This window comes from Chiloscyllium plagiosum, unplaced genomic scaffold (assembly GCF_037043375.1).
Source record: "Chiloscyllium plagiosum isolate Xiang-an unplaced genomic scaffold, Cpla_swu_hap1 HiC_scaffold_23, whole genome shotgun sequence".
Lineage (NCBI taxonomy): Eukaryota > Metazoa > Chordata > Chondrichthyes > Orectolobiformes > Hemiscylliidae > Chiloscyllium > Chiloscyllium plagiosum.
In genome coordinates this window covers 5218903-5245217 of record NW_028270161.1, presented here as the reverse complement: position 1 = coordinate 5245217, position 26315 = coordinate 5218903, and the positions used below count along the sequence as shown (strand labels likewise).

The 26315-nt window shown below is 44.3% G+C and overlaps 1 protein-coding gene across 6 annotated transcripts in view; it reads right to left on the bottom strand.

The window, feature by feature from the left end:
* frmd4a (FERM domain containing 4A) overlaps positions 1-26315 on the bottom strand; it is a 765730-nt gene that overhangs the window by 44106 nt on the left and 695309 nt on the right. For all 6 annotated transcript variants that reach the window (XM_043714187.2, XM_043714188.2, XM_043714186.2 and 3 more), the window contains 2 exons: positions 7094-7227; positions 1646-1768 (listed from right to left, as the gene is read on the bottom strand). In XM_043714187.2, the coding sequence (XP_043570122.1) occupies positions 1646-1768; positions 7094-7227 (257 nt within the window). The remainder of the gene's footprint in view (positions 1-1645; positions 1769-7093; positions 7228-26315) is intronic.

Below are 26315 nucleotides of genomic sequence, written 5' to 3'. Positions count from 1 at the left end.
GAAACGTTGATTTTCCTGCTCCTCGGATGCTGCCTGACTTGCTGTGCTTTTCCAGAACCACTCTAATCTAGACTCTGATCTCCAGCATCTGCAGTCCTCACTTATGCCTAGTTATTAACACACAGCTGACCTCCAGCTTGTGGCTGATGTTCGTGGGCTAGCACACACTGAAGCAAATGTGGGAAGCCAAGGATGCAAGTCTCGGAGGTGGAGGGGGGGGTGGAATCTGCTGGTAATTCCAGCGAGAATTCCAGCTCTGGGCACAATCAGGTGGGAAAGAGTAAAAGTGAGCGAGGGCAAAGCCAACCCACTACCATTGGGGTGGAAGAGCTGCAGAAAGATAGACACATAGAAAATTAGTGCAGCAGTAGGCTATTTGGCCCTTCGGGTCTGCTCTGTCAGTTAATACAATTATGGCTGATCATCCAACTCAGTCCCCTGTTCCTGCTTTCTCCCCATAGCCTTTGATTCCTTTAGCCCTAAGAACTAGGGCGGCACGGTGGCACAGTGGTTAGCACTGCTGCCTCACAGCGCCAGAGACCTGGGTTCAATTCCCACCTCAGGCGACTGACTGTGTGGAGTTTCCCCGTGTCTGCGTGGGTCCCCTCCGGGTGCTCCAGTTTTCTCCCACAGTCCAAAGATGTGCAGGTCAGGTGAATTGGCCATGCTAATTTGCCCATAGTGTTAGGTAAGGGGTAAATGTAGGGGTATGGGTGGGTTGCGCTTCGGCGGGGCGGTGTGGACTTGTTGGGCCGAAGGGCCTGTTTCCACACTGTAAGTAATCTAATCTAATCTAATCTAAACTCTCTCTAACCTTTTCTTGTGAATATTCAATGCTTTGACTTCTCTGTGATAGTGAATTCCACAGGTTCACCACTCTCAGGGTGAAGTAATTTCTCCACATCTCAGTCTTAAATGGCCTACCCCGTATCCATAGATTGTGACCTGAGGGTCTTGGACTCCCTGGTTATCAGGAATATCCTTCCTGTGATAACCATATTTAATCCTGTTAGATTTCATCGGTGTCTATGAGACTGCTTCTCAATCTTCTAAAGACCAGTGAAGACAGTCCTAATTGATCCAGACTCTCTTCATACGTCAGTCCTGCCATCCCCAGAATTACGCAGGGAGATAATGGAGGTGATGGCCTAGTGGTATCAGCAATGGGCTATTAATTCAGAGACTCAAGAAATATTCTTGGGATCTGAGTTGGGATCTTGCCACAGCAGATGGTGGAATCTGAATCCAATAAAAGAGTCTAATGGTGACCATGAATCCCTTGTCAGCCTCATTCGAACATTATCCACAACACACTTCCCTGCTCCTTTGACTTCCCTGAGAAAGGAACACCCATTAGATCAAGCTGAAAGTTGCCCAATGAGAGACAAGAAGGCACTCTGCATGGTTCAACTCTCTAACATAAAAAGGACACAGAGGCACTGCAAATGTTGCAATAAAGGTTTCTACAGATGATACCAGAATGAAGAGATGACACAATCAGGAAAGGGAAAGCAGATAAAGATATGAAGGAGGAAGGTGCGAGATGAGGGAAGATCGCAAGAGGCCCAGGCAAACGCAAGCCTGAGTTTGGTTGGGCCGAATGGTCTGTTTTGGTGCTGGACGTTCTGAGTAACTCCAGTCTTACCTCTCCCTTGGGCATGATCTTCTGCTCATCCAGTTTAAAGGAGGTGCCAATACGACGGCGGACAGTTGGAGGCTCCTCTCCAGGGTCCAGGGGATATTCTTTTGGCAACTTTCCTGTCAGTTCCTGCAACCAAAACAAAAATACCCAAAAATAAAGGAGAAACATCTGATGATTTAAGGTACAGAAAAACATTTGCCCCATCCTGTCCATGCTATCCCACCTCCCATCCCTTGGTCTGTCCCTGCAGATTGAGGCTGCTCTGATGTTAGGGAGATATAAGGGTTCAGGACTAAGAGCTGTATTTAAAGAGCACATGTTTATGACTATCGTGCAATTTTTGTTGTTCGGAAAAATATACTTCACACAACAATGTAAAAGTATCATGTCAAAACATTTTAAAGTGCACGTTACTGAAAATACAGTAAAATACAACTTAGAATATAGTGTATAGAACATTCCAGGCACAGTACAGGCCCTTCACCATCGATGTTGCACCGACCTGTGGAACCAATCTGAAGCCCATTGAACCTACACTATGCCATTCTCATCCATATGCCTATCCAATGGCCTATTAAATGCCCTTAATGTTGGCGAGTCTACTACTGTTGCAGGCAGTACGTTCCATGCCTCTACAACTCTCTGAGGAAAGAAACTACCTCTGACATCTGTCCTATATCTATCACCCCTCAATTTAAAGCTATGTCCCCTTGTGCTATCCATCACCATCCAAGGAAAAAGGCTCACTGTCCAACCTACCTAGCCCTCTAATTATCTTATATGTCTCAACCTTCCCTCCAACGAAAACAGCTTCAAGTCCCTCAGCCATTCCTCGTAAGGCCTTCCCTCCATACCAGGCAACATCTGAGTAAATCTCCTCTGAACCCTTTCCAGAGCTTCCACATCCTTCTTATAATGCGGTGACCAGAACTGTACACACCAGAGTTTTGTACAGCTGCAGCATGACCTCATGGCTTCGAAACTCAATTCTCTACCAATAAAAGCTAACACACTGTCTGCCTTCTTAACAACCCTATCAACCTGGGTGGCAACTTTCAAGGGCACTGAGATCTCTCTGTTCATCTAGACGACCAAGAATCTTACCATTAGCCCAGTACTCTGCGTTCCTGTTACTCCTTCCAAAGTGAATCACCTCACACTTTTCTGCATTAAACTCTATTTGCCACCTCTCAGCCCAGCTCTGCAGCTTATCTATGTCCTTCTGTAACCCATAACATCCTTTGGCACTATCCACAACTCTACCGACCTTAGTGTCACCCACAAATTTCCTAACTCATCCTTCTACGCCCTCATCCAGGTCATTTATAAAAATGACAAACAATAGTGGACCCAAAACAGATCCTTGCAGTTCACCACAAGTAACTGAACTTCAGGATGAATATTTCCAATCAACCACCATCTTCTTTCAGCTAGCCAATTTCTGATCCAAACTGCTAAATCACCCTCAATCCATGCCTTAGTATTTTGCGTAATAGCCTACCGTGGGGAACCTTATCAAATGCCTGACTGAAATCCATATACACCACATCAATCACTTTACCCTCATCCACCCTGTTTTGTGATGCACTACCTATCCTTCACAAAACCGTGTTGACTATCCCTACCCTCTTTCTGGATGATTATAAATTTATTATAACTCTTTCCAACACTTTTACCCACAACCAAAGTAAGACTCACTGGTCTATAATTACCAGGGTTGTCTCTACTCCCCTTCTTGAACAAGGGAACAACATTTGCTGTCCTCCAGTCTTCTGGCACTATTCCTGTAGACAATGACGACATAAGGATCAAAGCCAAAGGCTCGGCAATCTCCTCCCTGGCTTCCCAGAGAATCCTAGGATAAATCCCATCCAGCCCAGGGGACTTATCTATTTTTACACTTTCCAGAATTGCTAACACCTCCTCCTTATGCACCTCAATCCCATCTAGTCTAGTAGCCTGTATCTCAATATTCTCCTCGACCACGTTGTCTTTTTCTAGTGTGAATACTGACGAAAAATATTCATTTAGCGCTTCCCCTATCTTCTCTGACTCCACACACAACTTCCCACCACTATGCTTGATTAGCCCTAATCTAGCCATTCTTTTATTCCTAATATAGCTATAGAAAGCTTTAGGGTTTTCCTTGAGCCTATTCACCAATGGCTTCCCATGTACCCTCATGGCTCTTCTTAACTCTCTCTTTAGGTCCTTCCTGGCTAACCTGTAACTTTCAATCACCCGAACTGAGCCTTTGCATCTCATGCTAACATAAGCTGCCTTCTTCCTCTTAACAAGAGATTCCACTTCCTTAGTGAACCACTGCTCCCGCGCTTGACAACTTTCTCCCTGCCTGACAGGTACATACTTATCAAGGGCACACAGTAACTGATCCTTGAATAAGCTCCACATTTCAATTGTGTCCATCCCCTGCAGTTTCCTTCTCCATCCTATGCTTCCTAAATCTTGCCTAATCGCACTGTAATTGTCTTTCCCTCAGCTATAACGTTTGCCCTGCAGTAGAGACCTATCCCTTTCCGTCACTAAAGTAAAGATAACCGAACTGCAGTCACTATCACCAAATCACCAACCTTTTCCCATTTAAGCATGATACACTCTTCGACAGCTCAGCCTGACTGTAATACATGTGACAATTACTGTATGCTTCCAGTGACAAGCCCAAAGGGCTCTCAGAGTCACCAGCCCATCTGTTTACTGAGGCTGTTCAGTGGCCTCTTGGTACAGCAACTGCTCTGCCCAGGACCAGTAGAAACTACAGAGGGTTGTGAATACAGCCCAGTCCATCCCACAAACCAACCTTCCACCCACTGATTCCATCTATACTTCCCACTGCCTCAGAAAGGCAGCCAACATCATCAAAGACCCCTCCCACCCCGGTTACAATCTCTTCCAACCTCTTCTGTCCGGCAGAAGATACAAAAGCGTAAACACACATACACACACACGTGCGCACACGCGCACATACACACACGCACAGATTCAAGAACAGCTTCTTCCCCACTCTTATCTTCTTAATAGAAACTTAATAGAGCTCTCATTTTAAATTTAATGCTGATCTCACTCTCTGTGCACCTTCTCTGCAGCCGTAACATTGCATTCCTCGCTCTGTCCTATTCCCCTAATGCACTTGTGTTTGGTATGATCTCTCTGTACCGCACGCAAAACAAAACTTTTCACTGTACCTAGATACGTGTGACAATAATAAATCAAATCAAAAGAAATGTTAGTGTGTCCCTGAGAACATAGTATTGGACTTTGGAGTGGGTCAGTCTGTATGATTTGATCGAGGAGAACTCTATGATTTGGAAGAGCAGCAGATTTCAGGCAGATCCACGGAGCTGAGGGTCCTCCAGATGTAGTTGATATTTGTCCCAGTCTGTGCCCCAGGGAAACAGTCCTGTGTTGTGGAGCTGCTCGGGACAAACCTTGACAAAAATCAACTGCTGTTTCCTGTCTCCAGACCATTGCAAAGGATGTGTGACAGTCTCTTCACCCCACCTAGCCACTCTGTGGGCAGTGTATGATGGCATGGAGACCAGGCGTGCAGGAAGGCTTGGGTGGGGAGTCAGCCCTGTCACCCAATGCTGTAAAACCCTTCCTAACGCAGCAGCTCTGTCACAGTAAAGACTTGGCGTGACACAATGCTGCCAATATTACAGAGTTGCTGACTGCATTCACCGTCATTACTTAAAGATCATTCTTACAGAATGAAAATAAAACAAAAATTTTTATTTCCTTTATTCATTCACGGGATAAGGCATCGCTGGCTAGGCCAGCATTTATTGCCCATCCCTAATTTTTCCAGAGAGCAGTTAGAAGTCAACCACGTTACTGTATGTCTGGAGTCACATGTAGGCCAGACCAGGTAAGGATGGCAGTTTCCTTTCCTAAAGGACATTGGTGAACCAGATGGATTTCTCCTGACAATGGATTCACAGTCATAATTAGACTCTCCGTTCCAGATTTTTATTGAATTCAAATTCCACCATCGACCATTATCTGGGTCTCCGGATTAACTGTCCAGCGATAATACCACTAGGCCATTGCCTCCATGTGAATTGATGAAAATTCTCAAGACTCGGGAGTGAGGTATAATTTGTAACTGTGATTGGCCCTGCAATGGAGATGGTAAAGAATCAGCCTCCTTCTGAGCTCCTGATGCCACTCACTCCATCGAGAATTAGTCAGCCTTGAGCTTTGAAGAGCCTGGATCATTCACCTAGACAAGGCCCGCAGTGGGAAACCAGGATAATGCAGATTTCAACTGGCTCATCAGAAACTGTAAAATGACCCTCTTTCTTTGAAAGATTATCTACCACCTAATCCGCAAGACTAACCTCCAAGGGCGTAGATTGTTAAACAGCACATCTGGGCTAATGTGTAACCAAAACACAGTGACCTGTGACAAAACATGAGGAAGTTGTGCAGCTTGTCTGTGTAGGATCATGAGGGGCATGGATAGGATAAATAGACAAAGTCTCTTCCCTAGGGTCGGGGAGTCCAGAACTAGAGGGCATAGGTTTAGAGAGAGAAAGGAAAGATATAAAAGGGACCTAAGGGACAACATTTTCACGCAGAGGGTGGTACATGTATGGAATGAACTGCCAGAGGAGGTGGTGGAGGCTGGTACAATTACAACACTTAAGAGGCATCTGGATGGGTATATGAATAGGAAGGGTTTAGAGGGATATGGGCCGGGTGCTGGTAGGTGGGACTAGATTGGGTTGGGATATCTGGTCAGCATGGACGGTTTGGACCAAAGGGTCTGTTGCCATGCTGTACATTTCAATGACTCTAAGTGGTCCAATCATTTTGCGATAGTCATTGTCCTACATGGGAAGCAATATCTTTCTGGGTGCTGGGAGCATGATGTTCAGACTCAGGTACCCATTAAGATGTTCAGTTCTAGCTGAGGCAGACTGGTGCCTACTCTAAGGGAAAAGTTCCTAAGCTTGTACATGTTATTCCGTCACACAAACCTTGCATTTTCAAGTCTTAAAAGGAAAAGATAATTTTAAAATATGTTGCCTTAAATTGAAAGTACCCCCTGCCAGCATTGGGTTCCTCCTCAGTTCCCAAATATTATGCTAATTTGGGACCTCTGTTCTAAGTCTAAAGCAAAATTATCCTGGAACAGGCTATTTCGCTCAGTCTATAAACCAAATAATTTTTATTTTGTCTGCCCGGAGGTGCACATCCCTTTTATTGTATTCCCAGTTCAGGAACAGGAGTGAGTACGTCCCTCAGTAACTGTGCCAAAGCTCTGGTCCAGCATGGAAGACCACAAGATGTAGGCCATTCAGCCCATCGAGTCTGCTCCGCCATTCAATCTGATCTGAGAATCCTCAACTCCACTCTCCAGCCTTTTCTGTATAACCAGTGGAACCAGGAGTTCTGTCACTGGTTAAGAAGCTGCCTATCTCTACTTACCGCTTCTCTCAGGCACAACTTCTTCAGCTCCTCCAGTCGAACTCGGAGGGTGTCCTCCAGAGCATCCTGTCGAGACTTCAGGGCAGCCAACATGTCCTTCTTGGCAGATTGAGAGCTGTCTGATTCCTGGGATCCTGTGGACAAAGGAACTGTTTACTCAAGCAACTAGCAGTCAACACATCAATACGAAATAATGTGATAATTAAACATTTCCTTTATCAGCAAATGACTGTAACAAAGGAACAACAAGAACATGGGAGGGATTACATTTATGGGTGATGGTCTCTTGTATTAATCATGTCTTGAAATGAGAAAGGATTCAACATTCTAAGCTCATGTTGCTAGAAGCTACAATTAAAGGTCTGCCAGATCAATGTTTTCTGAAGATTTTCAGTGTCACTAAGAGTTCGTCATGGACTTCCTCTGCTGGGATTGGGTTTCAGAGAGACTGGGCAGTGTCCAATATCTTTCACCAGCGTCTGGACTGCATTCCTCAACTTCATTCTGTACATACCTGATTACTGAGGCATGCTGCTCTAGTTAATCCTGCCCTCATAAAGAGATGATGTGATGGACCATTGTGAAACACTCACCAGCAACTATGTGACCAATGAATTGTGGCCGATTTCCATCCCCTCCACCCTCCCAACTCCTGAACTCTGTTTAATCAGCAGCACCAAAACGAATTGAAAAAACATAAGATATGGGAGCCCCTTGAACCACTCTGCTGTTCCATCTCACACTATCTGATATCCTTTAATTCCCCTACCACACAAACAGCAACCCATTTCCCTCCTGAATTCACTCAACAGCTGAGCAACTACATCACTCTGGGTGCACAGTTCCCAAGATTCCTGACCTCTTGAGTGAAAACATTTCTCCTCATCTCAGTCCTAAATGGTCAGTGTGTTGTCCTGAGATTTTGACGATTTAGTGATGACACTGGACTTTCCAATCGGGGTAAGTAGCCTTTCAATGTCTACCTCTAAGCAATATATATATTAATTAGATCAACTCTTGCTCACCTGAACTCTCCTTGGAGCACTGACCCATTCTGTACAATCTCTGCTCAGGAACACCTTTCCCTTTAATTTCTTACGTGCACCTTGGAGGTCCATGCACAGCAACGGGTTCTGAAGCATGGTGGTACCACTGAGCTGTGGGTGGAGAGGGTCCCCATGGCCGTGTGACTCAGAGGGAATGTTGCTCAGACAGAATCTCCCTTGTCCTTGGAATCAACCGAGTGAGCCTTTGTAACATCTTCTCCAAGGTGAGTTGATCCTTCCTTAGACCAGAAGGGGCAGCACGGTGGCTTAGTAGTTAGCACTGCTGCCTCACAGCACCAGGGACCTGAGTTCAAGTCCAGCCTCAGGTGACTAATGTGTGTGGAGTTTGCTCATTTGCCCCGGGTCTACTGGGGTTCCTTCTGGGTGCTCCAGTTTCTTCCCACAGTCCAAAGACGTGCAGGTTAGCTGGATTGGCAATGCTAAATTGACCATAGTGTCCAGGGATGTGTACGTTAGGTGGATTACCCATGGGAAATGCAAGGTTGGGGTTGGGGGATGGGTCTGGGTGAAATGCTGTTTGGAGAGTCACTGTGGACTCATTGGGCCAAATGGCCAGTTTCCACACTGTATGGGTTCTATGGACGACTGAGGTTGGACACAGTCTACCAGGTGTGCTCTCGCTAAAATCCTTTGTACTTTCAGCAAGATTTTGTTCCTCTTCCCCAACCCACTTGCAATAAAGTCTAACGTACCACTTGCTGTCCCTGCATACTGACATCCTGTGATTTGCATGCAATAATTTTCCAATTCTTCTGAACACCATGAACACTTTCAGCTGTCAGTGTTTGATATAGCTGTACCATGCTGTGATCTTCCTGTTCCAGATAACTCAATTCCCCACACAACAGTAGTTAGCAACTGACATAGATGGAGGCGAAAGCTAGTGATACGATCACTAGATTATTGATCCAGAGATCCAAATAATGCTCCGTGGTTTAAATCATACAATGCAAGTAGTGGAATTGTAATTCAATAGAAGTCTGGAATTAAGAGTATAATGATTACCATGAATCTGTTGCTAATTGTCGGGGAAAAACCATCACATTTACTAATATCCTTTCGGGAAAAAAACTGCTGGATTCGGCTAACATATATGTGACTCCGGATGCGTGGCAATATGACTGACTCTTAAATAGGGATATGCAATAAATTCTGGTCGAGCCAGTATTGCTCATATCCTGTTGAATGAACAAGAAAGAGTCAATATTTGAACTTGAGAGAGCACTAGCTGAGGTTTAAATTGCTATCATTCTCATGGATGTGGAAGCGTTAGTCAGCATGTTTTCAATGACTTTTCATTCCAGAAAATAAAATTAATTCTTGCAGAGACAAAAGATGCAACCTTTAAGTAGCCCAGTGGAGTTTTATGAAGTAAATTTCAGTGACTTTATGTGAAGTGACAGAGAAATATGAGGGGTTAGTCATTCAGTCTTTAAGACTGCTCCTACCATTAAACAGGATCATGGCTGATCATCCAACTCTGTCCCCTATTCCTGCTTTCCCCCCATACCCTTTGGTCCCCTTAGCTCTAAGAACTATAATCATAAAGTATTGCCTCTTTTACTTTCTCTCTAGGATTCAAACCTTCCTTTTTCTATTCCCTCTAATCGGAATCCCCATTGGGTTCTAGGGTCTGCCAAGAGCTCTCTGATCCACTAGTGACAATGCCGAGAGAGGTTGGCACAGATTGGCAGCTTAGAAAATTGGAATAGGCCATTCAGCCCTTTGAGTCTGCTCTACCACTCAGTATGACCATCCAATTCAGTCCCCTGCTCCCACTTTCTCCCCCATACCCTTTGACCCCTTTACCCCTATAAAGTATATCTACCTCCTTCTTGAAAACATTCAGTGTTTTGACCTCAACCATTTTCTGTGGCAGAGAGTTCCACAGCTCCCCACTCCCTGGGTGAAGACAGTTTTTCCCATCTCAGTCTTCACATCAAACACTCATTACATTGAAGTTACTCAACAGCGGGAAAATGGAACATCCTGATTTTGCTGATAAAACCATTCCTGTTTGTGTCAAAACTGCACGAGTTTACTCACTGCCGAAATACACTGCACTGGTTAGGTGGAATCTCTCACGTTTGTGAATCTGCAAATCAATTTCAGTGGAAGGAGAGCGGCTTTCCCACTGTACTCCTTATGGAGTCTCTCCCACTGGGTTTTCAAACTTTGTAATTTGGACAGTTAGTTTTCCCCCAACTTCCTGTTGTTGCAAGAAACGAATAAATATCACAGGGTCTGCACCTGCCCTGACAGCAAGGACGTTCGGCTGGAAGGAAACGGTGAGCACGCTGAGGAAACAACAGCAAACTGAACTTTGGCAAGATGCCACTGAAGCAATGTGAAAGGAATGTGCGATGGAAGTGTGGTTCAAAAGTTAATCTGCAAAGATTTCAGTGCCCACCCATCGCCCAGCAAACCCCACTCCAATTCAACAACCTTTCTCACAAGCTTCTTACGTGCTATGTGAAAGAAATAACACACTAAGTTTGAAAGTGTTGAAAACTTGGAATAGTTCGCCACTAAATCACATGCAAGGAACTTCCTAACAGGGCATGAAATTTAAAACAGCAACAAGGCACAGCTCACAGGACAAGACATAGAACTCTATCCCTGAAATGAAAATGCTGGCTGCATTAAGCTTCAAGCCTGACAGCTGTGAAATGAATGCTGTGAAACTACATTCCATCTGATTAGTCCCAATGCATTTCCCGATTTGTTGACTGTGACTGTTCCAATTGGTTTTACACAGAATGGGAGGTCGAACACAGAGTAAGCTAACAAGTGCAGCTAGCAACGCAAAGCTTGAAACAAGCTGGGACCTTCGCTAGTTCAGCTTTTAAATCCAGACAGCACTGAATTGTTTCTTCTCTCACTTACTGGAATTATTTTCTACTGGGCCCCTTCCATGCATTAATGGCTATTTACTCCAGCCAACTGGATTGCACTTTCCATTAAATCCACACTTTATTACATTTTGAAAAATACTATCTAAGTTGAAGACTGAGACTCTGCATAATGCATATCTGTATTCACTTTAGCGAGATTGAAAATGTAATATCTTCCAGGGTCTCTTCACTTTGTGAAACTGAATGTTCTGTTTTCTCATCCTGTGAATCCTCGTACCAACTTTACCAGCCTCAGTGGGTAGTACTGGTTGGAGACAAAAATCTGCAGATCATTGGATGACAGTGTGGAAACAGGCCATTTGGTCCCAAGAGTCCACACTGACCCTTGGAAGAGTAACCCACCCAGACCCATTCCCCTACCTTATTACTGTACATTTACCTCTGACTAATGCACCTAACCTACACATCCCTGAACACTATGGTCAATTTCGCATGGCCAAATCACCTAACCTGCACATCTTTGGACTGTGGGAGGAAACTGGAGCACTGGGAGGAAACCCACGCAGACATGGGGACAATGTGCACACTGGAAGTTGGCCCAGTCAGGAAGATGATATAGTGTCTCAGCATTATTTCAATGGTATGTCGGACTGGGATGGATAAGGTCAGAAGATGCTGGAATCCAAACTGGACAGGCAGGAGGCTGCAAGAACACAGCAAGGCAGGCAGCATCAGGACGTGGAGAAGTCAATGTTTTGGGTATAATCAGCTGTGGTATAATCATACATGTCAGCTGTGGATTAGTAGCTAGTCTCTGTCTCTGAGCTGTAATATTCAGAAACCCACTCCAGGGCTTGAGCACAAAACTGAAGGCTGGTGCTCCAGTGCAGAACTGAGGGAAGGCTGCAGGTTCATTGGATACAAGTCTCTTACTGTTCTTTGAAATAATGCCAGAACTCACATGACACCAGTCACCTCACCTGATGAAGGAGCAGCGCTCCGAAAGCTTGTGATTTCAAATAAACCTGTTGGACTATAACCTGGTGTAAGTTCTGACCTTACCCACCCCAGGCCGACATACCACTGAAATAATGCTGGAAGGCTGTAGCATCTTTCTGACAGGGCCAATGTTTAGTGTTTGATCTGAAAGATGGTACCTCTGACAGTGCGGCCCTCTCTCAGCACTGAACAAGGTGGATCAAGTCAAGTTCAAATGAGAAATGACCTCAGGACGTTTCACCTTAAAGTAAAATATAATCGATCCTGACAAGGGTAAACAAATCAGATCAAAGATGGCAATTTAAATGAAGGATTTTACATACAAGGGAAGATTAGAGAGATTGGGTTTATTCCCCTTGGAGCTGAGAAGATTAAGAGGTGACCTTATTGAGGTGTTCAAAATCATGAACAATTCTGACAGGGTAAAGAAAGACATACTGTTTCCACTAGTTGGCAGTAACTCGGAGTCACAATTTCAAGATTGTCAGCAAAAGAGCCAGGAGTGAGATGAGGAGAAACTTCTTTACTCAGAGAGTTGTTCAGATTTGGAATGCACAGCCTGGCAGAGAGGTGGAGACAAAAGCGAGCTGAATATATATTTGAAAGTGATGAAAGTAGAGAGCTACGGAAATAGGACTGGAAAGTGGGACTAGTTGGGTAGCCCGAACAGACACGATGGGTCGAACGGCCTCCTTCTGCAGTGTAAACTTTTATGATTCTAACACATCCGCATTACATTCAGCCAATAATCTGATTAATCAGCTTTCTGCAAGATCAGGACCTCCTCCCACCCCAGAAAGGGAAGGAAGTGCTCCTACTGTCTCATTAAACACTGACCAAAAGTCACCAACTGAAGAAAGCAGCTTAAGGTAACCAGCACTAACAACTACAGCTTGACCTTATGACCTTCCAATCAATGGACAGAGACTCACTCAATGATCTGAGCAGTGCACCCAGTCCCAGTGATGTTGGATTACTCGACAGTGAAAAATAACAGCTTGGACTACTTATGATTACATAACCCCACCAGGACACAGCCACGCTCTGACCATGCACACACTATAACAAACACCTGCAATTCTATTACATGCAACGCTGAAAATCTGCTCAGGAAATCTGTTAATAATGGACAGTTTTCTTTGGTCTTCCTCTTGCTGACTATTTTTAACAATATTCAGTCGTGTGCAAAAGTTAAAAGTAAAAGCCTTAGGATGTGAGAATGCAGTTTACAGAATCTGAGCATTAACTACGCACAGTGAGGCTAATGGCCTGATAAATCAATGATTGAACATTGATTGGTGCATTTGGCCAGGAAGGATGTAGCTTCTCTAGAGAGTGCAGTGAACATTTACTGGAATGTTGCCGGGGCTGGAGAATTGTAGTTATGAGGAGAGATTAGAGAGGTTGGGGTTGTTTTCCCTGGAAAGGAGAAGGCTGAGGGGGGGTGACATGATTGAGGTGTACGACAATGTGAGGGAGAGAGAGAGTAGGCAGGAGGAACCTGCTTCCCTTGGCAGAGAGTTCAAAAACCAGAGGTCATCGATTTAAGCAAAGTGGCAGAAGGATTAGAGGCGACATGAGGAAATACGTTTTCACACAGAGGGTGGTGAGGGTCTGGAATTCACTCTCTGAGTTCGTGGTGGGGGCAGAGACTCTAAACTCTTATAAAAACTCCCTGAATCTGCACCTTAGGTACTGTAAGCTGCAGGGCTATGGGCCGTGTGCAGGAAGATGGGATTAGAAAGGGCAGCATGGCGGCTCAGTGGTTAGCACTGCTACCTCACAGCACCAGGGTCCCAGTTTCAATTCCAGCCTCGGGCGACTGTCTGTGTGGAGGCTGCACATTCTCCCCGTGTCTGCGTGGGTTTGCTCCGGTTTCCTCCCACAGTCCAAAGATGTGCAGGTCAGGTGAATTGGCCATGCTAAATTGCCCATAGTGTTAGGTGCATTAGTAAGAGGGAAATGGATCTAGGTGGGTTACTCTTCGGAGGGTCGGGTTGGACTGAAGGGCCTGTTTCCACACTGTAGGCAATCTAATCTAATCTGGGTGTCTTTGGGTCGGCATGGACAAAATGGACCGAGTGGCTCCCTTCTGAGCTTTATGGTTTCTATGAGTCACTAACAGGATATCCCCACAGAAGATATTTATTTATTTCATTTTAGAGACATATGCGGCAATATTATGGATTTTTCTCACAGGAAGTGGACATCGCTGGCTAGGCCCGCATTTATTGTCCATCCTCACTGTTCCTTGAGAAGGTGGTAATGAACTGTTTTGTTGAACCACTGCAGGAGTCACCATCTAATAATATCATTCGTGTCCATTACCACCAACACGGGCTGTTGGTTCTTGGTATCCACAGAAGGCCACTCACCAGTACAGTGGCTGGTGTACATCTCGCTTTCAATGGTCACAAATGGCCACTCCCCTTGTCAGGTTTAAGTATAATTCATTCATTAGATGTAGGAAGCTTTGGCTAGGCCAGCATGTTATTTCCCATCCCTAATTGCCCACAGTGCAGTTAATTTTAAACTACATTGCTGTGGGTTTGGAGTCACATATAGTCCAAAGATGTGGATTCCCTTCGTCAAAGGGTATTAGAGAAGCTGATGGGTTTTTATGACAATTAGAGTGCCTTTTTCCCTACTGAAGTCAAATTTCACCACCTCCCATGGTGGGATTTAAACCCATGTGTGTGATTCTGGGTCACTCATCCAGTGACAATACCACCTCCTGCAAAAACTTCAGCCTGTTTTATTCTTCAGCATGAAGTTTGGCACAATCCCAAAACAAGGCCACTGTGTCCTTCAAACCACCATCAGAATCGTAAATTGTTTGTAGAAAATAACAGTTTTGCTGCCAAGTCCCAATTCTCTTGCTCCACACTTCCCGCTTGATAAACATACAACTGAAAAGAACAACAATGATCTGAGATGCTTATTGCTGTAAGTGTGGGGTGATAAACACCTCCTTGTGCACCAAGCCTAATGTATTCTGCGGTTTTACAGTAAAACCCAAGGCTGCCCTCTGAGTTCCCCTCGTGACACACAGATGTCAGCACGATACCTGAGATAAGCTTACCCACTGCACTCTCAATCTCTCAGCTGCGTCTGCTACCTGCATCCGGTGTGACTCAATTACCATTGTGTCCAGTCACAATCTCAAAAACCAGAACAATCTGCTCGCAAAACAGAAACAATTTCTGCCAAAAAGAACATCATTTCTCCCCTTTTAATGTTACTGCATCTGATCTTTATCAGTCCATTCAGTGGCCAGGATACTTCTGGAACTTTGACAAGAAAAGCAGTTTGAACAATGTTCTGGCACTGCAGGTAGCCTTCAATTTCTCCCCCAAAGACAGAGGAACAGAGTGACTACAGTCGTGTGAATTCCCCACACACCCACAATCTTAGCCTTGCCATTGTCTGTCTATGCTCATTCTTAATAATTCATTCTACTGGAAGGAAAAGTTCTTCCTGCCTCCTGACTCCACAGACTAAAACCTTTATCACATTGAAAATAGGAAATATGCATGTCTGTCTTACACTGAGTGTGTGCCTTTATAACCATATAACATTCAGGGCACAGAAATACACCATTTCAGCCCCACTCTGCTGGAATCCCATTTAGATCAGTTCAGATTATCAAAATTGCTAAACCGATAATCCTGCGGCTCATCACATCTTCCAGCCCATGAGGCCATTTGGCCCATCATCCCTGTGTTGACACTCTGGTAGAGCTGTCCAACTTCCTCTGATCTGCACACAAAGTCCTGTAACTGCATTTCCCTTCCAGTATTCATCCGATTTCCAACTGAATCTTCTTCCCCTGCCCTATTCGGCAGTGCTTTCCAAAGCACTAACTCACTGGGTAAAATAATTCCTCAAACCACCTTAGGTTCTTTTGTCAATCACCTTGAATGTCTCTTGCTTGGTTCCCAAACCTTCACTAATTGGATGAGTTTTTCTTTAGTCACTACACGTTAGTGAGACCACATCTGGAGTGCTGTGTACAATACTGATCTCCTTATTTGAGGATGTAAATGCGCTGTCAGCAGTTCAGAGAAGGTTTACCGAACGAATACCTCAAATAAATGCATTGTGTCACAAGGAAAGAGTGGACAGGCTGGACTGTATGAGTGCAGAGGAATAAATGGGCACGTCAGTGAGACACACATGATCATGAAATGTCTTGGCAGGATGGATGTGGAGAGGATAGTCCTCCTGTGGGAGAATTGGGAAATAGGGGGTCCCTGTTTATAAGGAAAGGGCTGCTCATTTAAGACAGATGAAGAGAAATTTGTCTCACATGGGGTCATAAGATTTTGGAATTCTCTTCCTCAACATACGTTGGAAGCAGGGACCTTCACTATTTTTAAGGCAGTGATAGATAGATTCTTGATAAGTGAAGAAGATAAAAAGTTACAAGGGGCAGGCAGGAATGTGGAGAAATCAGATCAGTCATGATTCCATTCAGTTGTTGAGCAGGTTCAAGTGGTCTAATCTAATTCATGTCTATATTAAAACACTTCTTCATTTTGAACAGCTTAACAAGTCTCCCCTTAACCTTCTCTGTTCTCAGGAGAACAATTCCTACTCCTCAGTCCTAGACCATTCTAACAATATAGGTGGAAAGAAATGACCAAGTATGAAACATTTTAAATCATAACCTTTAACCTCTCATTTCCCTTCCCATTTCCTGCCTGCCGCCCTATTACTGGTCAGACTGCAGCCAGAGTAAACAGCATTGGGCCCTTTTCCAAAGGGAAATTATTGGCATTGGAGGCAGTCCAGAGACAGTTCACGAGGTAGATCCCAGACATAGAGGGGCTGTAAATGTGTTGCCGGAACAGCGCAGCAGGTCAGGCAGCATCCAGGGAACAGGAGAATCGACATTTCGGGCATAAACCCTTCTTCAGGAATTGCAGCATCTGCAGACCTCACTTTCTCCATAGAGGGGCTGTCTAATGAGGAGAGGTTGAGTCGATTCAGCCTGTACTTGTTGGAATTTAGGAGGTGAACCTATTGAAATATACACACTCTTCGGGAACTTAACAGAGTAGATGTGGAAAGGTGGTTTCCTGTGGAGGGAGAGTCGAGGACCAGAGGGCATCTTCTTAGAGTAAGGAAGCATCTATTTAAGATTTGGATGAAGAGGAATTTCTTCTCTTGGAAGCCTGTGAATTAGTGGAATTCTTTACAGCAAAGGGCTGTCGAGGCTGGGTCATAAGGTACGCTCAATGTCAAGACCTATTGATCTTTTTTTTAATCTGTAAGGGAACCAAGGATATTGGGGGAAAGGCAAGAAAGTGAAGATTATCAGATCAGTCGTAAACTGGTGGAATAAGGGTGCAGACTTGATGGGCCAAATGGCCTACTTTGCATCCTTTATTTTATGTTTTTATTGAGGCTTTGCCCTCTGGTCTGAGATTGTGAAGAGCCCAGTATTACTCCATTCATGAATAGGTTTGTGGGGTGAATTTGTACTTGCAGAATTACATTTTACTTTGCTCAAAATCTGCATGAATCCATGTAAGATTCTGTAAATCCATTTTGTAGATGAGAATCAGTCTGACCATTGTGGCACAGACAGCCTCACACAGGGAAGCTCACTCCTTCAATACACTATCTGGGCCGACATGACACCGACTGTTAAAGTTCACTTGAGAATGAAACTTCTAAAAAAATTGCAATCTACATATGAAAGGACTGAAACCAACGTGGTCATTCTAAAAGATGAGAGACTTAACAAACAATCCAGGTCTTTTTCAATACAGAATTTGAGCTACATTACATTGTAAACCTTTGCTATAAATTCTGTGGTCTTACAATCTTATTCTCCACAACCACCTGATGAGAGAGCAGAGCTCTGAAAGCTTCCAATTAAACCTGTTGGACTATAACCTGGTGTTGTGTGATTTTTAACTTTGTACACCCCAGTCCAACACCGGCATCTCCAAATCCATTCAAAGATTGTGAATCCAGTGTCATTCAGGCAATGAATCAGGCAATGGCGGCTCTCCCCCAAGATCAAGTAGACTGAGGGATGGCTATCCCTACCCTCTCCCCCATACACAAAGAGCTCTTGGTCCTTGCTTTGCTCCCCCACTCCCCTATTCCTCATATCCACATCCCCTGCACTCCCCAACCTGGGCCACTTCTAGTAATGGACTCCAGGATCGCCAATGGACCCATGTCACTGGTGGGTGCTGATGGGAGAGTGATCACAGGGTGGGAGGGGGGAGGCAGCAAAGACAAGGGGGTAACTAGAGCAGGCATTCACAAATCCCTGCGTCCCTGCAACGTCCCTCGGTCAGAAACTAAATGCCCAACAATGGGGATTGTTCCCTGGGCATCTGCAAAGGACCCAAGACCTGGTTTGCTTTAGCAGCTCCCCCAGCCCAGGGGGCTCATGGTGAGTACCTGCGAGAAGGGGGTGAGGCATTTGGCACTAATAGATGGGAAGCAGGAAGGTGGTTCCTGAGCATTTCCACCAGGGATTTAACTGGACCTGAGGTGGCAAACATGGTAGGGTCTCCACCCATCACCCTCTCAAGCAACCAAACTCCCCCAACAAACCCAACACGGAGACTGAGAGTGGCATCAAACTCCCCCCTTTGTCTCCATTATTCTCCACAGATTCTATCAAACCTGCCGAGTATTTCCAGGATTTTCTATTTTTACTACATTGGTGCTTACTCTCCACACAAACAGTATTCCTAATCCCACATTGTCTCCCAACTCCCAATCCCCCTTAATCTGCTCTTGCTCATTTTTAAATACTACCAACATCTGGGCTTCAATCACTGACTCCAGTTGTGACCCTCAGTCTCAGATACAGTCAGGACAGAAACTGCATCAATTGTGTCAGAATGGCCCTGGGTCTCATAGAATCCCTACATTATGGAAGCAGGCCATTTGGCCCATCGAGTCCACACCGACCCTCTAAAGAGCATCCCACCCAGACCCACCCCCTAACCCTGTAAAGCTCCATTCCCAATGGCCAACCCAGCTAACTTGCACATCCCTGGACACTATGGGCAATGCAGCATGGCCAATCCACCCTCACCTGCACATCTTTGGACTATGGGAGGAAACTGGAGGACACAGGGACAGGGAGAATGTGCAAACTCCACTCAGTCACCCGAGGCTAGAATCCAAGTTATTTGTAATTCCCTCTGAATTTGAAGTTAAGTTGTGTCTTTGACAATACAGTCCCTGCCACACTGTCTTGAAAAAGACTCAACTCAGGCTTTTAATGAAGATAATTGAAGAAAGCAAGTAGCGATATTTACATCTGAAAATGACAGGAAAAATGAGGGAGTTCAGAAGTAGGTTTCAGAATTCCTGGAGAATTTGGCTTTTGGGAATGACTCTACCACCCTGTCTAGCCATCAACTACACGTGACTCCAGTCCCTCTGTTGATAATTTATTTTTAATGTCCTCAAAATCACCTGAGCTAGCAAAGCTACTGTAAAACAGATGTCTCAAGGCTCCCCACAAACATTCTCACTACAACCTGGGTTGGGAAAATTACTAAAATGAAATGTAAAACAAAATTGCAGTGAAATTCACAGGACAAGCTTATATCGCAGCAATGAGGTGCTCAACACTTGGATAAGCTTTGCTTGGCTTTACTTTGAGAGGATGCACTGGCAATGTGACTGGCCTGGTGACTCAGACTGCCTGGATGTTTAACTCCAACAATGTGACTGGCCTGGTGATTCAGACTGCCTGGATGTTTAACTCCAACAATGTGACTGGCCTGGTTACTCAGACTGCCTGGATGTTTAACTCCAACAATGTGACTGGCCTGGTGATTCAGACTGCCTGGATGTTTAACTCCAACAATTAGGGCTGAAATAGCTCCACAGAGGCTGGTATCCCATCACCAAGTCACCCTTTATTTAAAGAGTACATGGACTCTGGCCAGCCAGCTCAGAGCCAGTCCCTGGAGTGAGGAGAATCCCTGAGATTCCTGTATATATCTGTCAGCCAAGACTCCTTGATTGGCCCAGGTAAACAGTCCCAACAAAAAATATCGAGCTTAAGTTTTCAGGTGAGAGTCATCACAGCACATAAAGATGCTATTCAGCCCATTGACTCTATTCTCTGCTGAATGGGAACAAAGGAACAGGAGTAGACCATTCAGCCCTTCAACCCACCCTACTATTCAATAAGATCATGGCTGATCAGTGGCCTAATTGCATATACTTGCCTTGGGTCCATATCTCTTGCTTAAAATTAAGTTGTTTTACCTCAAATTTATGTTTAAGAATTGAATTGGCATCGGCTGCTGTTTCAGGAAGAGCGTTCTAAATCTCCACTACTCTTTGTGTGTAGGAGAGCTTTCTAACATCTCTCCTGAATGGCCTGGCCATAATTATAGTCTTACGGCACGGAAACAGACCCTTCGGTCCAAACAGTCCATGCTGAACATAATCCCAAACTAAACCAGTCCCACCTGCCTGCTCCTGGCCCATATCCCTCCAAACCTTTCCTATTCAAATTCTTAGACAAAGACTAATTCTGAGGTTGCTCAGTCCTTGCACGTGTTTATAATGGTGCTGCTAGGTCAGTATTGCTTCTCCCTATTCCTTTTGCCAAAAAAGCATCTCTTCATATTTCTCTGTCTTGAATTCTATCTGCTCCTTGTCCCATTTTCCAGTCTGGAAGCCTGTCTTTCTGCACTTGATTAGTATCAATCTCACTGTCGGCCACACTCTTCCAAATTGGTAAAATTAGCAGACTTTGAAATTTTATGCTTTATTCCAAGATCCAGTGAGGATAAATCAATAAGTAGAATCACAGCTTTCATGCTCCCTACATAAGGTTTACCTGCCCTGACTATAGTCCTTCAGAGTTCCCAAGATGCAGGAGTCCATCCTTTGGATGGGGAAATTGCACAGAAGAGGGGAAGAGGAAAACCAAGGAATGACAGACCAGTTACCCTCACACCTGTGCAGGGGCAATTATTGGAATCTATATTCAAACACGGGATAACTAAACACATTGATATGTTCAGTCCTACATAAGAGATTGTTAACTAAGGTAGAAATCCATGGAACTGAGGGCAAATCACTGACCTGGTTGGGAAATTACTTATGTGGCAGGCAACAGAAAGTTGGGATAATGGGTAGGTACCATGGAGGTAATGGCCAAGTAGAATTATCGCTGAACTGTTAACGTAACAACCCATTAGGGGCCCAGGTTTTGAATCTCACCAAGGCAGAGAGTGGAATTTGAATTCTGTGAAAAATTGCAATTCAAAGTCTAATGATGAGCATGAATCTATTGTCAATTGTCAGGATAAAACCCATTTGGGTCACTAATGTCCTTTAGGAAAGGAAACTGCCATCCTTACCTGGTCTGATCTACATGTGACTCCAGAACCACAGCAATGTGGCTGACTTTTAACTGCCCTCTGGGTAATTAAGGATGGACAATAAACGCTGGCCTAGCCAGCGATGCCGTCATCCCGTGAATGATTAAAAAAAACTTGAATTGGCAGGATGTGACCAGGGATGTCACATAAGGATCTGTGTCAGGTTTCCAATTATCCCCATTATTTATTAATAACTTTGATAATGGCACAGAAAGTCATTTATCCAAATTTGCTGATGACACAAAATATAGATGGCATTATAGACAGCATAAAATTACTCAGGGATATTAAGAGACTAGGTGAACGGGCAAAAGTGTGGCAGATGGAGTTCAATGGGTGGCACGGTGGCTCAGCAGTTAGCACTGCTGCCTCACAGCACCAGGGTCCCAGGTTCAATTCCAGCCTTGGGCGATTGTCTGTGTGGAGTTTGCACATTCTCCCCATGTCTGCGTGGGTTTCCTCCGGGTGCTCCAGTTTCCCTCCATGGTCCAAAGATGTGCAGGTCAGGTGAATTGGCCATGCTAAATTGCCCAAAGTGCTAGGTGCATTAGTCAGAGGGAAATGGGTTGGGGTGGGTGACTCTTCGGAGGGTCGGTATGGACTGGTTGAGCCAAAGGGCCTGTTTCCGCACTGTGGGGAATCTAATCTAACATAAGCAAGTGCTAAGTTATCCATTTCAAACTGAAAAGTATAGATCTGGGTACTTTCGAGATGGCCTGAAGTTAAATAGAGTGGATATCCAAAGAGACCTGATGTACAGATCTTTAAAATGCCATAAACAGGTGCAGAAAATAATTAAGAATGGAAATGCTGGCTTTTATATCTAGAGAACTGGAAAGTACAAGGATGCAGAAGTTATGCTGCAGTTATACAGAACCCTGGTTAGACCCACTTGGAGTTACTATGAGCACCACATCTTCGTAAAGATACATTGGCCTTGGAAAGAATACAACACAAGCTTAGAAGAATGATACCTGGACTCCAAGGGTTAAATCACGATGACAAATTATATGAATTAGGCTTGTTTTCTCTAGAATTTAGGATGTTAGGTAGTGATCTTATCCAAGTCTTCCTATTAACAGGAAAAGACAAGTTAGATAAACTATTTCTACTGACAGGGGATTCTAGAACAAAGGGCATAGTCTGAGAATTAGGGCCAGAGCATTCAGGAGAGATGTTAGGAAGCACTTTGACACACACAGGGTGGGAGAGGTTTGGAACTCTCTTCCACAATTGGCTCTGGATGCTGGATCGGTTGTTAATTTCAAATCTGTGATGGATAATTTTTTTGTTCAGGAAAGAAATTAAGGGATGTAGGCCGAGGCAGGATTCAGGCCACAGATCAGTCACGATCTCATTAAACAGTAGAACAGGCTCAAGGGGCTGAATGGCCAAGTCCTGTTCCTATTAACGAGCTATATTTTATTTCATCAACAAAACAAGACAAAATGCATTGAGGCAAGCAGCAAATTGCAGTAAGTTAGAATTTCCCCCAGATCAGCTTTAATTGGGGGTTTGAGAGCCTCCCGGGAATGGTGCCCCCAATTTTCACTGAGGGATTCTCATGACATCTCAGTCAGAGCCACACTGTTGGCAGGCCTTCAAAGCAAGAATGTAAGGGCACCATAATGTGGCTCCTATCTGTCAGAGGAGGAGACTCCTAACCTGACGAATTACGTCTGCAAACTGAAACATGGTCTATAGGAATACACCAGCTCACTCTCTCACTGGATTCCACACAAACAGGTCTGTGTGACTTTCACATCAGTCACGGAAGAAATGGGAAAAGTAGGGATTCAACAGCTGAAGTCAAATGGAGCATGTGGGCAGCTTTCTGGCTCCACATAGGGTTCTGCTGGGAATTCAACACAGAATGATCTTGTCTGATAGTCAGACCAACATCAGTGAAGTGAATAGTGGGTTCTAAACTGTCCCAAAAGGCTTGTTCCCACTTTTGGCAACTTTTTCCTCATTATTCATCATCAAGTGAAACAAAACAGCAGCAGACACTACATGTTGCTTTGGATATACTTTGCTAATCTTCACTGTCTCCTACAATTAACTTTCCTGCTTCATGTTACTATTGTACTGCAGAGTCATAACACTAAGAAAAAAGCATGTTTCCTTGGACATTTTTTCGAAATTTGGCCTCGTGTTGATTACGCTTACAGATATTTCCAGATCAACCTGTTGTTCAGAGATGTTATTACAGCCAGTCACCATCAGTGTAAAACACACAAAACAACTTCTTGTTTGATCAACATTGAACAGTAATTGTTGCAGTTTCATTGTTAATGTGCGATTGGAAAGCAATGCAGGGGCGCACAGAATTGTTACAGTGTGGGAGGAGGCCATTTGATCCATCGTACCTGCACCATTCTATCCCCTAGTGTCAGTCTCCTGTCTTTTTTCCACATCCCTGTAAACCATTTCTATTCAAATAACCAGCCACTGCCCATCTTGGATGCCTCCATTGAACCTGCCTCCAACATATTTCCAGGCGGTACATTCCAGACCCTCATTACGCTTTGTGTGAAAATATTCTTTCTCACTTCACCTGTTACTTCCTTTGCAAACTTTAAATCTTTGCCGTCTCATTCTTGTACCTTTCACTTGCAGGAACTGTCTCTCCCGACCTACTCTATCCAGCTTGCTGGTGATTTTGAAAACCTCGATCAAAATCTCCTCTCAGCCTCCGTCTCTCCAAGGAGAACAGTCCCAACTCCTTCAATCTGTCCTCATCCTCACACTCCATTGTGTAACACCTTGAGTGTCAGCCGCAGCTCACGCAAAGTGAAAGAAAACAATTTTTTTTTTAATATCCCACAATGAAGTGCTGTCACTAATTTCAAAATTGTCTTCACCCCATGAAATACTTGATGCATCTTTGCAGAACGCAGTCAAAAATAGGAGCATAAATACTATCATTACTGAGGATTCAAGCACAGGGCAATTTCCAGCCTGTGTTTCAGCTCAATTTCACGTTTCTACTCACTCGGGAGGAATGATGGTAGTTCATTATCCTTAACTAAACAACCCACAATTCTGAAACAAAACTAAATTAACTGTGACTTGAAAAAGACTTCTCAGAAGAATGTGCACAAAAGCCAAGACATAAACATACATGAGGAATATTTGTTTCAATTGTCATTTTGATAAAATTCTGATCTAACTTTGTTAGTGATGGAAGAAATGCCTTATTCACACTGGAATAACAGGAATGTGTATTAGACTCTCACTGACCGAAATTCATGTTGAGATGATTAATCCCTTTGACAAGTATCTAGCTGGGCCGGACTGGTTTGTGGTCGGGGATAAATGCAGACTGGTAAAAAGAAACTGCATTTGTGTATAGCCTTTCAGAGCTACTAGCGTATTGAAGTGCTTTGTAGCTTTATTGGTCAGAGTATTGAGTACAGGAATTGGGAGGTCATGTTGCAGCTGTACAGGACATTGGTTAGGCCACTGTTGGAATATTGCGTGTAATTCTGGTCTCCTTACTATTGGAAAGATGTTGTGAAACTTGAAAGTGGTGGAGGCTGGTACAATTGTAACATTTAAGAGGCATTTGGATGGGTATATGAATAGGATGGGTTTGGAGGGATATGGGCCGGGTGCTGGCAGGTGGGACTAGATTGGGTTGGGATATCTGGTCGGCGTGGACAGGTTGGATTGAAGGGTCTGTTTCCATGCTGTACATCTCTATGACTCTTTGATTCAAAATCATGAGGGGCATGGATAGAATAAATAGACAAAATCTTTTCCCTGGGATGGGAGAGTCCAGAACGAGAGGGCGTGGGTTTCGGGTGAGAGGGGAAAGATATAAAAGGGACCTAAGGGGCAATGTTTTCACACAGAGGGTGATACGTGTATGGAATGAGCTGCCAGGGGAAGTGGTGGAGGCTGGTACAATTACAACATTTAAAATGCATCTGGATGGGTAGATGAATAGGAAGGGTTTGGAGATATATGGGTCGGGTGCTGGCAGGTGGGACTAGATTGGGTTGGGATATCTGGTCGGAATGGACAGGTCGGACCGAAGGGTCTGTTTCCATGCTGTACATCTCTATGACTCTATAACAAAGCATTTTTGAAGTGCAGCAATTGAAGCAACATGCGGAAAATGGCAGGGACTTGTGCACAGTAAGATCCCACAAACAACAACATGCTAATGAGCAGGTAGTCTGTTTTCAGTGATGTGAAACAATTTTGAGTGATGGGAGGGTATTTAAGTGAAGCTTAAATTATCATTGAAACATGCTGACACCTTATTGAAACACACAAGATTCTCAGGCAACTTAGCAAGGTAGGCGAACAGTGAGAAAAATCGACTCAAATCTTCAAAACTTGAAATGTTAACTCTGTTCCTCTCTCCACATATGCAGCCAGATTTCCTGAGTTTCTCCAGCAATTTCTGTATTTGTCTCTTTAGTTCTGCACTCACTTCTCATGCATCAAAGGCTAAGATGCCATTTGCCATCGCCTAGATCTTTCCCCCTGAATGGGGGTTTCTAGAAGCAGGGAACAGTCTTGGGATAAGAGGCAAACTATTTAAGACTGAGATGAGGGGGAATCTCTTCACTCAAGAGGTTGGTGAATCGTTGGAATTCTCTGCCCCACAGGGCTCTGGAACCTTCATCTTTGAGTAACATTCGAGATTGAGATTAATACTAAAGGCATCAAAGGGTACAAGATGGTGTGGGAAAATGGTGCTGCAGTAGATCAGCCATGATCTCATGCTGTAACAAGTGAAAATGCTGGACTGAATGGCCTCAGGTTGTTCCTATCTCTTCAATAATTTGTCAAAGTCAGGAAATAAGCTTACTGACGGGAACAGACTGTCCCTTTGGACATCAACACTTTTTAGTCTCGCACAACCTGAGAAATACTCCACATCTCAGTTCCTTTTGACAAA